We start from the raw sequence: 17,398 nt of genomic DNA, 5'->3' as shown, positions 1-17,398 counted from the left end.
CAAAAAAAAAAAAAAAAAAAAAAAAGACAAAAATTAAAGATGAAGAGAGTATTAAAAGCAACAAGAGGGAGCTTCCCAAAAAAAAACAGAGGGAGCTTCCCTGGTGGCGCAGTGGTTAAGAATCCGCCCGCCAATGCAGGGGACACGGGTTCGAGCCCTGTTCTGGGAAGATCCTACATGCCACAGAGCAACTAAGCCCGTGTGCCACAACTACTGAGGCTGCACTCTAGAGCCCATGAGCCACAACTACTGAAGCCTGCGCGCCTGGAGCCTGTGTTCCACAAGAGAAGCCACCACACTGAGAAGCCTGCACCACAACGAAGAGTAGCCCCTGCTCACTGTGACTAGAGAAAGCCCGTGGGCAGCAACAAAGACCCAACACAGCCAAAAATAAATAAATAAATAAATATATATATAAAGCAACAAGAGAATAGCATCAAATAACATACGAGGGAACGCCCATAAGGCTATCAGCTGAATTTCTGGGAGAAACTCTGCATGCCAGAAGGGAGAGATGATATACTCAAAACAATGAAAGAGAAAAACCTACAACCAAGAATATTCTACTCAGCAAGGCTCTCGAGGTTCAGATGTGATGGAGAAATCAAAAGCTTTACAGACAAGCAAAAGCTAAAAGAATTCAGCACCACAAAACCAGCTTTAAAACAAATGTTGAAGGAACTTCTCTAGGCAGAGAAGAAAAGGTCACAACTAGAAACAAGAGAATTACAAAATGGAAAAGCTTGCTGGTAAAGGCAAACATACAATAAAGCACGATATCATCCACACACAAAGCTAGTAGGGAGTTTAAAAGACAAAAGTAGTAAAATCATCTGTATATACAATAAGCAGTTAAGGGATACACAAAAAATTAGATATAAAATATAATACCAAAAACAACAATCATGAGGGTAGGAGAATACAAATGCAGGGCATCTAAAATGCATTTGAAATTAAGAGATGAGCAACTTAAAACAAGCATGAATATACAGACTGTTATACAAAAAGCTCATGGTAGCCATAAAACAAAAATCTATAAAAGATATACACACAAAAAAGAAAAAGGAATCCAAACATAACACTAAAGATAGCCATCAAATCACAAGAGAAGAGAACAAAAGAAGGGGAAGAAAATACCTGCAAAAACAAATCCACTAGACATGTCCACTAGACAAATCCACTAGACACTAGTCAATTAACAAAATGGCAATAGGAACATACATATTGATAATTACCTTAAATGTAAACGGACTGAATGCTCCAACCAAAAGACACAGACTGGCTGAATGAATACAAAAACAGGACCCATATATACGCTGCCTACAAGAGACTCCCTTCAGATCAAGAGACCCATACAGACTGAAAGTGAGGTACTCCACACCAATGAAAATCAAAAGAAAGCTTAAGTAGCAATACTTATGTCAGACAAAATAGACTCTAAAATAAAGACTGTTACAAGAGACAAAAAGGACACTACATAACAATCAAAGGATCAATCCAAGAAGATATAACAATTGTAAATATATATGTACCCAACATAAGAGCACCTCAATACACAAGGCAAATGTTAACAGACATAAAAGAGAAACCAACAGTAACACAATAATAGTAGGGGACTTTAACGCCCTACTTACATCAATGGACAGAGCATCCAGACAGAAAGTCAATAAGGAAACACAGGCCTTAAGTGACACATTAGACCAGATGGACTTAATATGTATAGAGCATTCCATCTGAAAGCAGCAGAATACACATTCTTTTCAAGTGTACATGGAACATTCTCCAGGACAGATCACATGCTGGGCTACAAAGCAAGCCTCGGTAAATTTAAGAAAACTGAAATCATATCAAGCATCTTTCCCAAACACAACAGTATGAGGTTAGAAATCAACTACAAGGAAAAAAACTGCAAAAAACACAAACACATGGCGGCTAAACAATATGCTACTAAACAATCAATGGATCCCTGAAGAAAGCAAAGAGGAAATCAAAAAATACCTTGATACATGTGAAAACGAAAACATGACAATCCAAAACCTATGGGATGCAGCAAAAGCAGTTCTAAGAGGGAAGTTCATAGAGATACAAGCTTACCTCAGGAAACAAGAAAAATCTCAAATAAATGACCTAACATTACACCTAAAGCAACTAGAGAAAGAAGAACAAACAAAACCCAAAGGCAGCAGAAGGAAAGAAATCATCAAGATCTAAGCAGAAATAAATGAAATAGAGACTAAGAAAACAATAAAAAAGATCAATAAAACTAAAAGCTGGTTCTTTGAAAAGGTAAACAAAATTGATAAACCTTTAGCCAGACTCAGCAAGAAAAAAAGGAAGAGGGCTCACATCAATAAAATCAGAAATGAAAAAGGAGAAGTTACGACCAATACCACAGAAACACAAAGGGCCATAAGAGGCAACAAGCAACTATATGCCAATAAAATGGACAACCTAGAAGAAATGGACAAATTCTTAGAAAGGTACAATCTCCCAAGACTGAACCAGGAAAAAATAGACAATATGAAGAGTCCAATTACCAGTACTGAAACTGAATCAGTAATTTAAAAACTTCCAGTAAACAGAAGTCCAGGACCAGATGGCTTCACAGGTGAATTCTATCAAACATTTAGAGAAGAGTTAAAACATATCCTTCTGAAACTATTCCAAAAAACTGCATAGGAAGGAAAACTTCTGAACTCATTCTATGAGGCCACCATCACCCTGATACCAAAACCAGACAAAGACACCACAAAAAAAGGAAATTACAGGCCAATATCACTATGATGAACCTAGATGCAAAAATCGTCAACAAAATACTAGCACCTGAATCCAACAATACATTAAAAGGATCATACACCATGATCAAGTAGGATTTATCCCAGGGATGAAAGGATTTTTCAGAATCCACAAATCAATCAGTGTGATACACCACATTAACAAACTGAAGAGTAAAAAAGCGTATGATCATCTCAACAGATGTCAAAAAAGCTTCTGATAAAATTCAACATCCATTTATGATGAAAACTCTCCAGAATGTGGGCATAGAGGGGACTTACCACAACATAATAAAGGCCACATATGACAAACCCACAGCTAACACCATACTCAATGGAGAAAAGCTGAAAGCATTTCCTCTAAGATCAAGAACAAGACAGGGATGCCCACTATCACCATTTTTATTCAGCATAGTTTTGGAAGTCCTAGCCACAGCAATCAGAGAAGAAAAAGAAATAAAAATAATCCAAATTGGAAAAGAAGTAATAAAACTGTCACTGTTTTCAGATGACATGATACTATACATAGAAAATCCTAAACATGCCACCAAAAAATTACTAGAACTCATCAATGAATTTGGTAAAGTTGCAGAATACAAAATTAATGCACAGAAATCTGCTGCATTTCTATACACTAACAACAAAATAGCAGAAAGAGAAATTAAGGAAACAATCCCACTTACCTTTGTATCAAAAAGAATAAAATACCTAGGAATAGAGACCTCCCTAAGGAGGCAAAAGACCTGTACTCCGAAAATTATTAAGACGTTGATGAAAGAAACTGAAGACGACAAAAAACAGATAGAAAGACATACCATGTTCTTGGATTGGAAGAATCATAATTGTTAAAATGACCATACCACCCAAGGCAGTCTACAGATTCAATGCAATCTCTATCAAATTACCAATAGCAGTTTTCATGGAATTGGAACAAAAAATTTTTAAATTTGTATGGAAACACAAAAGATCCTGAAAAGCCAAAATGATCTTGAAAAAGAAGAATGGAGCTTGAGGAATCATGCTCCTTGATTTCAGACTATATTACAAAGCTAGAGCAATGAAACAGTATGATACTGGCATGAAAACAGACACATAGATCAACAGAACAGAACAGAAAGCCCAGAAATAAAGATACGCATTTATGGTCAATTAATCTATGACAAAGGAGGCAAGATACAACGGAGAAAAGACAGTCTCTTCAATAACTTGAGCACGGAAAACTGGACAGTTACATGTAAAAGAATGAAATAAAAACATTCTCTAACAGCATATATAAAAATAAACTCAAAATGGATTAAAGACCTAACCATGACCAAATACTATAAAACTCTTAGAGGAAAACATAGGCAGAACACTCCTTGTATTTTTTTTTTTTGGCCATGCCACGCGGCTTGCGGGATCTTAGTTCCCCAACCAGGGACTGAAACTGTGCCCCTGCAGTGGAAGCACAGAGTCCTAACCACTGGACCGCCAGGGAAGTCCCATATATACTTCAATTTTAAAAAATTGTTAAAAAAAAAAAAGATCTGGGACTTCCCTGGTGGTGCAGTGTTTAAGAATCCACCTGCCAATGCAGGGGACATGGGTCCGATTCCTGGTCTGGGAAGATCCCACAAGCTGCAGAGCAACTAAGCCTGTGTGCCACAACTACTAAGACTGTGCTCTAGATCCTGTGAGCCATAACTACCAAAGCCCATGCACCTGGAGCCTGCGCTGTACAACAAGAGAAGCCACCGTAGTGAGAAGCCCGCGCACTGCAATGAAGAGACCCTGCTCGCTGCAACTAGAGAAAGCCCACGTGCAGCAACGAAGAACCAACGCAGCCAAAAAAAAAAAAAGCTCTGCACATAGGGAAAAAAAAAGGCAAATTTTATGTTATGTTTATTTTACCACACACACAAAAAACAGGGAAAAAAAAACAAAAAACAAAAAAAGCAGGATATTTAAAGAATGTAAGACTGCTGTGTGATAATAAGTTGAATGGTACAGTGTTTCTCTTTCACTCTCCTGTACTAAGAGCTGTACACCCATTGACACCTGAGGCTCTAGCTGGAGGAAGAAGGAACCGCAGTAAGGGTCAACTTTAGGTTCTTCTTCTGTATAACTGGTTCAAGAAAAATAAGAGCCAAGAAGAGGAAAATATAAACAGTAAAACTTATGTGTACAATTACAAAATTTAAATTCCCAGCCCTAAGCTTTCTCCTGAGTGCCAGCTCTCTATGGCTAACTTCTTGCAAAACAATTCCACCTAGAATAATCAGTATTGCTTAAACTTAACAGGCCCCAAACAAACTCATCATGGGAGTCAGCATGCTATAGATTATAAATGATGAATAAACACAGTTCCTACTGTCAAGATTCTTACAATCTACTGCAAACAGACTATTTGGTTAATAAGTAATCACACCCTACAATATGAGGCTGTAATAATAAACGCATTATAGCAGAGCAATTTAAGCTAAGGGCAGTGGAAGTACAGATAAAGTGTTGATGAATTATGCCTGGAAAGATAGGGAAGGTTTCATGGAGACAGAATCATACCTTAGTTAAGATAGAAGCTGTCTTCTGAATATAATAGTAAAACTCTGTGAAACAACTAGACCATCTGAACCAGAGAAGCAGATTTTTGGTGACATTTCTTATTAAATACATCTGATGAAATCAATTATCTCTGGGAAATGAGACAGATTCTACCTTTTTTTTTTGCGGTACGCAGGCCTCTCACTGTTGTGGCCTCTCCCGTTGTGGAGCACAGGCTCCGGACGCACAGGCTCAGTGGCCATGGCTCACGGGCCCAGCCGCTCCGCGGCATGTGGGATCTTCCCAGACCAGGGAACGAACCCGTGTCCCCTGCATCGGCAGGCGGACTCTCAACCACTGCGCCACCAGGGAAGCCCCAGATCCTACTTTTGATAGATGCATGTTATCATCAGGAGAAGAAAGGTGACAACACGGTCACTACAGTCAACTAGATTACCAAGTAAGAAGCACATCCAAATATCTTCAAATGTCAGAGAACATAAAACATTTTCAGAAATTTAGTTCTGGATTATACTCTCAGAGTTCACATAGGAATTTCTTCCTAAAACCCGGTACTTACTTGGCTTTTTTGTATGAAACAGTCTCTGACATTCCCCTGCCCCCCCCCTTTTTTTTTTTGCGGTACGTCTATGCCACCAGGGAAGCCCTCCCCTGCCCCTTTTTGACAGCTTTGGATTTCTGTCTTTGGTAACAGGTAAAAGAAATCTACATATGATTGAATTTATTACCCCAAATTAACAAACTAGGGAACACATAAAAGTCCAGAGAAGCCTCTCTTAATTCAAACAGTCCTTTAGTTTTTAAGTATTTGAAGAAGACATAAATTAAGCTTTAGAAGGGGAAAAAAATTACTGATACTGACAGCCTAGAAACTAAGATTAAAATTTTACTTGGCAGGGCTTCCCTGGTGGTGCAGTGGTTGAGAGTGTGCCTGCTGATGCGGGGGACGCGGGTTCGTGCCCCGGTCCGGGAAGATCCCACATGCCGCGGAGCGGCTGGGCCCGTGAGCCATGGCCGCTAAGCCTGTGTGTCCGGAGCCTGTGCTCCGCAATGGGAGAGGCCACAACAGTGAGAGGCCCGCGTACCGCAAAAAAATAAAATGAAATAAAATAAAATAAAATAAAATTTTACTTAGCAGAAGTGCATTCAATAAGTTTTTGAAACCCAACTCTGATCTCTCTGTTCCAACCCACCAAACCAAGTACTTTCTATTGGTTTGATGTTTTGAAGGTCAAAGTACAGAAAACATAGTAATATTATTTTTGCTTTACAACAATGGTAATGGTATCTTCTCTTTTCAAATGTTTTTATCTGCTTTCCTTAAACTGCCAAAACCCAAAAAGATAGTATCTTCCAGAGTTCAGCACTTTGAAAAAAGCTGAAAACATCCCAAGTTAAAATTAACGAAATTGTAAAATAATCATTTCTTCTATTCTAAGATGTATATATTTTTTCATATCTTAATGTTTCTGAAAACCGCACACGTTTTCATGTATACATTTAATGTAGTAGTTTCTTTTTTCCTCCTAGAAGCTGTTTTAAACCAAGCGTGTGTCATAATTTTCTTAAAAAAAAAATGAAATAAATTCTGCTTTAATTATAGTAACACAAAACATAATGTTTGAGGCAAGCCAGATTATACAGTACACTAGATATGCCTAAACAAAATTATTTTAGATCTGCAAAGTGTTATATAAAGTACCAAATATCTTGGTTCTCAAAAAATCAATTTTAGAAAGAGGGAAAGGAAGAAAGCAAACCTTCCCATTTTAGTTTCAAACATTCAGAATGTTACAGCTGTTACCTTACAGTGTTAATTTTCTTTACGCATATTTTCTTTGTACAACTAGTCTGTGAGGGTTGGAAGACATCACACACACACACACACACACGGGGGTGGGAGTGCAACAAGAGCATGTACATGCCTATTATGTACCATTAATTTTCTGTGTGACGTTTTGGAGATATGTGTCTCCAAACAAAACTGCACTGGCAATACCAACAAAAAAGAATTAATAATATAGTTTAATACATGCTATAATAAAATTAAATACAGGGCATTATGGAGGCACATAGGAAAGGCGTCTAACCCTTCTTTGCATAAATGTGTATGTGTGCTACCAGGAAGGCTTCTGGGAGGAAATAACACCTACATTAATACCTGAAAAAGGAGAAAAAGCAATGTCCTTGGAAATACTGATGGGGATTTCTTTTATCTATAATGTTAAGTAATGAACTGAACATGGCAGGTGCTCGATAATACAGGATATAAGGCAGGTACTGTCCCTTTCTTTGGGGGGAGTTTGGAAGAACAGAGAGTAAGGAGGGGCAGGAGGAGAGGAAAAGGCCAATAGTGAGTATAAGAAAGTATAACTAAAAAGACCAAAGCAAGATAAATCAATGAATAAAATGAACTGTGGTTTTGACATACTTAGTTCAAATCTGGAATTCAGCACTTACTAGCTATGTGATCTTGGGCAGATACCTGACTCTCTAAGTCTCAGCTTTCTTATCTGTAACCAGTAACAACCAACCATGAGACACTGTGAAGCTGAAATGGATAATATATATTTGTTTATCTGTCTAGTTGTCTAATTAGTTTCCACACTAGATTTTAAGCTCTAAACGACAGAGACTATGAATAATATCTTATGAATCACTGCCTAGCAAAATGCTTGGCATACAGCAGATGTTCACTACCATTAAAAATTTATAATTTCGACGACAAATAAACCATGACCTCAGCACACCATTATAACTAGTTTGATTATATTCTGAAGAGATCAAAGACTGATAACTGACTGGCTTTTTATTTCACTATAAAACACTAAAAGTTTTATTAATTATAAGAACCATAAAGTCTTCCAAATTTGAACAAACCAAACATTTAGACAAGCATGCCCCTGGCAATATTATGCAGTTAAAATCTATACTTCAAGGAGGTGTAAATACAATCTTTTCCTCTCTCTAAAGAAGTGTTTTCAACCAAGGGTGATTTGCCCCCCAGAGAACATGCAATAACGTCTGGAGACATTTTTGGTTGTTGTAACTGGGGATCTAGTGGGTAGAGTCCAGGCATGCTGCCAAACATCCTACAATGTACAGGACAGTTCCCACAGCAAAGAATTATCTGGTTCAAAATGTCAACAGTGTTGAGGTGGGGAGGGGTGGGCATGGAGTCAGAAAGTAGAAAGGTAGGCAAAGATATAAGATTGCCTGAACACTTATAAGTAAGTTAGGCTTAACATTATCAGAGTTCATGTCCATTGTTACAACTTATTCTTTTTTTTAATCAAGCTGTGATTTTTTTTAAACATCTTTATTGGAGTATAATTGCTTTACAATGTTGTGTTAGTTTCTGCTGTATAACAAAGCAAATCAGCTATACTATACATATATCCCCATATCCCCTCCCTCTTGAGTCTCCCTCCCTCCCACCCTCCCTATCCCACCCCTCTAGGTGGTCACAAAGCACCGAGCTGATCTCCCTGGGCTATGCAGCTGTCAAGCTGTGATTTTTAAAGACAGGCTTAAATTTGCTTTTTCTCAAATATAGAGAATGATCTATCTATCAGATAGAGAATGATCTCTCTGAAAATTATTTTAGGTCAATGAAAATATATAAAAGCTTTCAATAGCTCAGAAAAAAAAAAGCATTTTAAATGCTTAATTTCAAGACTTGCAAATGAAGTTCTAATATTTATCAGAGTAAGAATGCACAGCCACATCAAGCTGAATGGAAAAAAGATACATGTGGCTCACATTTCCTACTGTTTTATCAGTATATTGACTTTGAAAGTACAAAGCAGATTTAAACGATGTGTTCATTCATTCACATATGCATGGCTGAAGGAATATGTAGCACTTTGCCATTTCACTGCCTTTTTTTGGTACTCTGCTATTTCTTTAATAGTAATCCCCATCACCACATTGTTTCTGATCTATGTTTCACAGCACATGTCCATTAATAATCTACTAAAAATTGTGAGGTGGTGCCACACAAAGTAATGACATAATGAAATCTAACTGATGGCAGTGAAAATTTTAACATTGGTTACTATCAGAAATGGAATCATTAGGTAGAAGTAGGTCTAGATGGTAACAAATCACAAACAGTTGATGTTATTATAATTTTTCTTGAGTGCCTTTTGAAATAACATCAATCTTTGGTTTCAGATTTGAGAAAAGTAGAATTATCAAAATATAATAAAATAATTTAAAAATTTAATGAATAATTTTTGAAAGAGGTCTAATAAAAAATCCAATTCATGTAAAGCTATTGCTAGAGCTTGGCTGAGGTAATGCTTTGAGAGACTGTGTATGGGAAAAAAGTCCATCCTACTGGAAGAAATCTTTGGGTTTCTTTATTTCTGTATCATTAGAAAAAAATCTTATTCTATTAAAATTCAAGAGCAGTTCCATAATATTGACATATATGCAAATACTTTGAGTCTGAAAAGTATAATGAATCCTTTAACTGTCTACTAAAATCATTTTTTTGGACAATCATCCAATTTATACAATAAGCAAATTCAATAGCTATAGTCCTTCAGAAAGACAATACCGGATTCATCTAAGCTGATATTTTACATTTGAAAGTGTGGTTAATTATCTGTGAATGTGCTACTTGTCCAAATAACAATTTACTAAGTGACCATACCTCTTCAATACCAGCTATATTATTCACAGCCAGTTTTTTTAGAGAACTCTGAAGTTTTTTGTCATCAGCTGTAGCTGTTCTATGTACCACCTTCTTCTTTCTGCGCGCTGTACCCTGAAAGATAACCAAACAGAAGTGTTAGCGTGCCGTGCATTTGACAACTGCAATCACTTGTCTTCCTTTACATAATATTCTAACTAATATTCTAACATAATATTCATAATATTCACTCAAGAAACTGCCAACTTCAACTCAATAGTGAGGTGGTGCCACACACAGTAATGACATAATGAAGTCTAATGAATGATTAGATGATTAATAAGACTGTCAGCCTAACCCAGATTTTTGAAGGTCAGTTTCTAGCCAATTGTTCTTACTCTTTCCAATCCAGCCTTTATCATTTTAACATTGTTTCAAGAAAATGTTTCTAATAAAAAAATTGTTTCTAATAAAAAATAATTTATAATTTCAAGATAATTTAGTGTGCTTTATATCAACTTTCAAACATTATAAGGAATGCTTTTTTTAACCTGTCATACCACCCCCTGACAATAGTCTAAAGATATTCCGAAACTTTGGAGATTATGACATAATTAAGAGTCAAAGGGCTTCCCTGGTGGCACAGTGGTTGAGAGTCCGCCTGCCGATGCAGGGGACACGGGTTCGTGCCCTGGTCCGGGAAGATCCCACATGCCGCAGAGCAGCTAGGCCCGTGAGCCATGGCCGCTGAGCCTGCGTGTCCGGAGCCTGTGCTCCGCAATGGGAGAGGCCACAACAGTGAGAGGCCCGCGTACCGCAAAAAAAAAGAGTCAAATGCCTATTATGTGAGTGTTCTAGAGTCCTAGAACCCAGGAATGAAAAAGATCAAGTTCTTACTTCAAGGAGCACACATTACAGTGTGAAGGAAAAGTCAATAAACATATAAACAAATTACATCATTTCAAACAGGACAAGGGTATTAAGAAAAAAAATAACATAGTGACAAGAACATCAGATGCGGGTAAAGCACTACTTTATTACAATGTTCAGGGAAGGCCCCTCTGAAGAGGTGACGTATGAGCTGAGATCCATGGGAAGACCTAGGGAAAGAGTGATCCAAGCAGAATGAAACAAGAGTGAACCTTTTATTTCTAGAGAAAGCAGGCCAGTATGGCTAAAGCAGAGTAAACAATGGGAAAGGAGGAGGAAAATGAAATCAGAAAGATCGGTAAGGGCCAGATCATGTGCCCTAGAATCCCATGGGCAGGAGTTGGACTTTATTCCAATTGCAATAGGAAGCCATTGGAAGGTTTTAAGCATGAAAATGACTGGATCTTATTTATAATTTTAAAAGATGACTGAGGTTGCTGTGGAAAATGAACTATAATGAAATCAATCAGGAAGCTACTGTAGCAGTCCTGATGAGAAATGAGGGTTGTGGCAGTGGAGGTGGTGAGAGCTCAGACTGTCAGAAGAACCAACAGGACTTGCTGATGGACTAGATATGGGATATGAGGGAAAAAAGGAATCTAGAATGATGTTTAGAATTTTGACCTGAGCAAATAGGTTGAAAATTATACTATTTACTGAGATAGGAAAAGTTCATTTCTAAATGGATACTTTGAAACTCTAAATACATTTTTTCCATTGAAAAACTATTTAAAACAATGAATTAAATTCCTGAGCCAATTTAAAAAAATGTAACCTAAAGCAGGGCTGAAACACTGCCAAGAGCAGTCTATATCTTGAGGCCTAAATCTTTCTGAGACCTGGCAGGAGTAAAGAAAAAGGAAAGGAGGTTTCAATCTCTGGGTAGCTCCTGCAGTATTACTCAGGCAATCAGGCTTATAGAGAGTAGGCAGAAGCCTCAGTCTCAGCAACTCTGGTGGGAGTAGAAGAGAGTCCTGTGGGTAGCAGCAGAGGTTGTAATGAAATCCAGTTAAAGGATGAACTAAGAGTGACTCTTTACATAGATGGCCATTTATTTATGATGTGTTCCTGACTCAGGGATAGCTCAATTGCTTGCTGGATACAACTCAAATGATCCTCACGCACCTCAAAGTCAACATGCCTAAAAGCTTATCAGTCCACCAAACTACTCTTCTTATATTTCCTAAGTTTTGTAGCTCTAAAACCAGAAATTTGGACGTCATCCCAGAATCCTCTCACCCGTTCATCCCCCATATTCTATTGGTCATTAAATTGTGTCATATCCAGTCCCTGAATTTGTGTCCCACATACTACAGCAGTAGCTTCTCCATTGTTCTCCTCTATGCCAAACTTGTTTTATTTCATTTTCCACAATGCTGGCAGCTACCTTTTAAAATGGCTGTTATTTCCTTCTTAAAATTCTACAGTAGTTTACTGTTGCTCTTGCCTATAGGATAAAATCTGAATCTCCCTAGTATGGCATACAAAACTATGATCTAACCCTGAATTACCTGGTTGTTTCATTTGCTACCATACTTTATCCATTATTTACTCTAAACTCTAGCTATAACAAACTAAAGCAAGCTGTTCCATTAAGCACCATGCTATCTCAGCATCCTATGGGCCTTTGCATGTGTGAGAACGACAATCCCCCCTTCACCCTACCCACTTATCCTTGCACCTGTTCTTGTTTATTCTTCAAATCTCAGCTCAGTGATGATGTCCTTATCTCTCCTAGGCAGGAGCACCTTGTACTTCATTTTAACATTTACTATTCTGTAATGGAATTGTATGTCTCTCTTCCAAGCTGAACTGTGTCAAGAGCAGGAAACCTTGACTTATTTATGTACTGTGTGCTTGGCCCATAGTACATTCTCAATAAACCAGCTGAATGAATGTGCCAACTATCTGGTTTAAAATATATAATAGTGATGTACTGCATCAAGTTCTTACAGGTATATTCTATGGTTCTTGAATATGCCTAGTTTTTGCATTGGTACATTACATTACACTTGCTGCTACAATGTGACTAGTACTTTGGTTATAGGAATGTGTTAATATGACTCCAGAGTCATGTAACTGTATCACTATGAAAGAAGGAGAAAGTACTAGTTGCTTCTCCCCTTCCCCGTCTCCTGTCCCCATCCCCAGAAACTGTGGTTATCATCAAAGTAAATGACACAGTGGGGCTGCTACATAGTGTCCTACCTACCCCCTCCCTAGGTCTGAGGTAAATACTATTCATGCTTTTCCTTTTACAAAGATTGTATTGGGCAGAGATAAAGGTAGAATATTCTCCTTGAGCCTGAGGCTGGAGCTGAAGGGAATCAAAGATTTTCAGTGTTCAGAACTAGATCATCCTTAGGCTTCAAAGTACATGGGAAAAGAATGCTTATGTTCATATTCACCAACATAGACAAATAGGTAGGAATTTGGGAGGAAAACCTAGCAATGAACAATGTACCATCAACTTAAGCATGCCCCATTGTACACCTAACTGAAGCAGTAGGGGCATCCAGTCAAGATAACCTTAATATCTGGGATGCCCTGAGGGTGAGTCTAACATAATAGCTGTCATTTATTAAGTGTTTAGTCTGTGCCAGACACCGTTTTAGGTGTTTTAGAAATATTACTCTATCTTTAGAAGCATCTTATATAGGATTACTTTTGTTTTGCAGATGCAAAAATGGAAGCTTAATAAGGTTGGTTAACTTGTTCATCTCATATAACCACCAGATGTTAAGAAGACTCAAAGGTGGCTATTTCAATTGCACCAACAGAGAGAGAGATCTTCTAATTATCTATTTTAGATCTAGACAAATTATTTTCAAATTGGAATGTGGTTTAATCTTGATTGTTTAAAAGATTTTAGATTTTCAATGACCACAAATCCAAAATAATGACACTATCTGGTAATAATACATTCTCCTATCAGTTTTTCTTATGCCACACTCACCTTGCCCCCTATCCGGACCTGAGCCTGAAGTTTGGCTAACTTTTCTTGATTCATGCTGTTGGTAAATCTAGGGGGGGAAAAATAAATTTGTTAAAGTCACTGTTTTATTTACCAAAACAAAATAACTGTTTATACAACAGTACCTTCTGGTTCACTGAACCTGTAATATGCATCACCACCACAATCATATTGTCTACATTCTTAAAAATATTAATAACTTGTCCTAGCTTCATAAGCCAGACAGTAAAAAATCCAAAATTAAATAATACCAAGAGGGAGCTGAATTTACAAACAGAAAATAGAATGGGATTCAAAGTTACCTATTCGAAGATCCCTCCTTAAAAGCATGATTCAGTACTTTGGCATTCAATAAAACCTAACCAATTATGAAATCTCTGCAAGCCAGTTTTTCCCCCAAAGATTTTCACAGCAGAGAGCTGTTACCAAATTAGCACAACCTTTAAGTAAACATTTTTCTCTCAAATCACATTTTGTATTTCTTTAAACCATAAAAAGAAGGCAAAAAAAAAAATGAAATAAAGAAAAAAAGGGAAAAGAAAAATCTGGACAAAGAAAAAAATACAACAATAGGCTGTGTAGCTGTCAAGATGTGAGGTAGTCCCGTCCTCTATTCAAGGTCAGGTGGTATGTTAATAATAGGAAAAGAGAACCAGATTTTCAGACATTCAATGCTTCTGCAGCACTTTCCACGGAGTTCATTCAATACCTTGCACTAATATAATATGTCATACTTGTCAAGATATTCTTGCATATAAGGTAAAATGCCTCCTTGCACAATTTGACAAAAACCTATCTCTGCTACATTGATGCTAAATTTTGTGGGGAGGAGGGGAAGAGGAAACTCTTAAAAATAAACTTTTAGAGGTTAATCTTGATTTTGAAAACTCTAAGAGCATTATAAAGTCATGAATCCTACTCTGGTCAGTCCTTTCCTACTAAGGAAAAAAATTCTTCAGTTTATAATGGGCCATAACATTCCACACTATGTAAACAAATAAAAGCCAATGTTAAAAGTCTTGTTTTACTTGTTCTTGGATCAACAGATCATTACTGAGATATGAGAGAGGGAATAAAGGATAAGGGTGTTGTCAAAACTTTTTGGCTGATTCTCTAAACTCTTTATAATCATCATTCAGATGAAAAGGCTACTGTTTTCTTCATTTCAGAGATAAAAGAGAATCAAAGATTATATAAGTACTAATCGTTCTGTACTCTGACACTATACTTAGGCACTAACCTGTATATCTCTCTGCTTTAAGGCCAAAGTCCAGTTCCTAAATAACATTTAGAATTTATGATTTCTCAGTCTTTACTCAGTACTGTACCACAATGCTCAAGCAGCTAAAACACTCTTTCATAGGAGCAAGTGTGATTATAGTACAAAATCAGGAGACTTAGGTGTGTGGCAATCTCAACTCTGCCACAGACTTAAATCTGATGTAAATCCCAATCTCTACATTCAATATCTACAGAAAAGGACCAATATTCACTACTCTCAAAGGAATGTGGCCACGAAGGTGTAGTGAACTAACAAAGAGCCTAAGGAATTTTTTACAAAAAAAAGGGGATAAGTGAAAATATTAGAACCAGACACAGGGTAAACCTTTTGGGACTCTTCGGCATTGTGAAGTAACAATCCCCAAGAGAAGAGGTGGAAGCCAAAATAGAGTCCTGACTTGTTTGAAACAAAGCAAGGACAAAATTAACTCTTTATATCAATGTGTAGACAAGAAAGAACAGAGTCCATTCCAGATAATCAGTATAACAGAAAACTTGTTCCCAAGGAGTACCTCAGAGAAAAAGCGTTTTAGGGAGGTTGGAAGCTCAACGTTGGTAGGGGAGGAAGAGTGGTCCTTTGTCTACTAGCAGGTTGGGGTGCATGGAATTCAAGTAGGAAATTAGATTGGACTCAGTCTATGAGAGAAGAGATTTCAAGCTCAGAATTCGGAATAGACCTCAAAGATCACCTGCTTTAACTCCCTATTCCTCAATCAACCTTCATTTTATTGTACGCATTATTTCTGTCTTGTACATGTGGCCATCTCAAATACTTGCAAGCAGCAGCAGGGTATAAATTATAAATAAATAAAAGTTCACCTCCCTCCCAATTTAATAGATTTGGAAATGAGGGCCCAGAAGGGAGAAGTCACTTCCTAGGCCCAAAAGGAAGAAGTAAATTCCTAAGGCCATATGATTAGTGAATTCTTCCTTGGGGATCCTAGGATCTTTTAGCCCTTTCCTCAAGGAATCTCGAAAAGATGCAAATAATGAGGTTATAATCAACATTTATTGAGTGCCTAAGTTCCAAGCATTATGGTGGGCACTTTCACATACACCATGTTCACAAAGAGATAAAATAATTTCAATCTTTAATCCTGACTTTTTATTTTGTGGGTTACTCTATCTAATAAGAGAGGCACAGGCTTTGGAATCAGAAAGATCAAGTTTCCACCACTTAGGGCTTCAGAACGGTATTTTACTTCTTTGAACTTCTATCCCTTCCGTATTAGAAACAGTGTAACACCACATACTTCACAGAGTTGTTTTAAGAGTTAAAGATTAAGGTATCAAGCACAGGGCATGGCTCACAGCAGATACTCAGAAACTGGTAACTATTGTTACCATTCCCTAAGGGACAGATCTGGTAGAGTGAAAGAACGTGGGAACGGAAGTTGAAACCTCCATTCACGAGCTGTGTAACACTGCCCGTCGGTCAATCATCAACTTCCTGACAGCCTACTATGCATCAGGCAGTGTGATGGGGCTATAAAAACGGGCAAAGCAGTGTCTCAGAGAGGGTGGCAGACTTTAAACAAACACTGCCATTACGAGGTGAAGAGCGCTGCAACGGAATTCGGTCTCCAGCGCTCGGGGGCGGGGGCTGCTAGCCTCAGTTTCCCTATCTGTCTAGTGGGAGGATCAAACGAGATGACAGCAGATAGGCTGTATAAAGCTCACAGCATTATTGTTGTGAATAATGAAGAATAACAGGACAGAGGCGGGGGACCACCTGCCTCCTGGGACTGGATCTGGGCGGCAACAGCGCAGGCCCGCTCGCTCACAGAAAGCGGTGGTGCTGGGGACCTTCCCTCAGGTGCCGACCCCCAGCTGCGCCGCCGGTAACCGAGAGGCCAAGCCAGCCGCCTCCGCCCCCACTCGGCGCGCCACAGCGGAAGTGGCAGCCCCAGCAGTTGGCGGGTGTCGGCAGAAAAGGGCGTGGGGAGATCGTGCGCAGCGGCCTAAGGCCGTGGAGTGGCGGGACCGCCGGGGGTCTCACCTGAAGCAAGGAGGGTTCTCCAACACCAGCACGCGGCAAGAGCAAGATGGCTACCTCAGTCGAGACAGAGAAAGACGAAGGCGGCCGCGGCGGCGGGAGTCGGTCCCACGTGACACATCCGGCCCCGCCTCTCTCTCACCAGAGCAACCTATCCCGGGAGCCCATATACGAACTACAAAGCCTAGGCTGCTCTGCGCCTCCCAATAGAAAAGCGGCAGGTGCAGGTGGCCGCGCTGCATCCTGGAGCTTGCAGTCTCCCT

General features: G+C 38.5%; 1 protein-coding gene across 1 annotated transcript in view; it reads right to left on the bottom strand.

Moving 5' to 3' along the window:
* Positions 1 to 17,261, bottom strand: part of BTF3L4 (basic transcription factor 3 like 4) — a 29,019-nt gene extending 11,758 nt beyond the window's left edge. Inside the window, exons 1-3 of the mRNA XM_024739309.1 lie at positions 17,139 to 17,261; positions 13,841 to 13,907; positions 9,976 to 10,089 (exon numbers count right to left, since the gene is read on the bottom strand). Coding sequence (XP_024595077.1) covers positions 9,976 to 10,089; positions 13,841 to 13,894 — 168 coding nt within the window. The 5' untranslated portion in view covers positions 13,895 to 13,907; positions 17,139 to 17,261. The remainder of the gene's footprint in view (positions 1 to 9,975; positions 10,090 to 13,840; positions 13,908 to 17,138) is intronic.
* Positions 17,262 to 17,398: the final 137 nt, after the last annotated feature.

This window comes from Neophocaena asiaeorientalis, unplaced genomic scaffold (genome assembly GCF_003031525.2).
Source record: "Neophocaena asiaeorientalis asiaeorientalis breed wild unplaced genomic scaffold, Neophocaena_asiaeorientalis_V1.1 scaffold138, whole genome shotgun sequence".
In the NCBI taxonomy this organism is placed as follows: Eukaryota; Metazoa; Chordata; class Mammalia; order Artiodactyla; family Phocoenidae; genus Neophocaena; species Neophocaena asiaeorientalis.
This window is presented reverse-complemented; position numbering and strand designations above follow the sequence as displayed.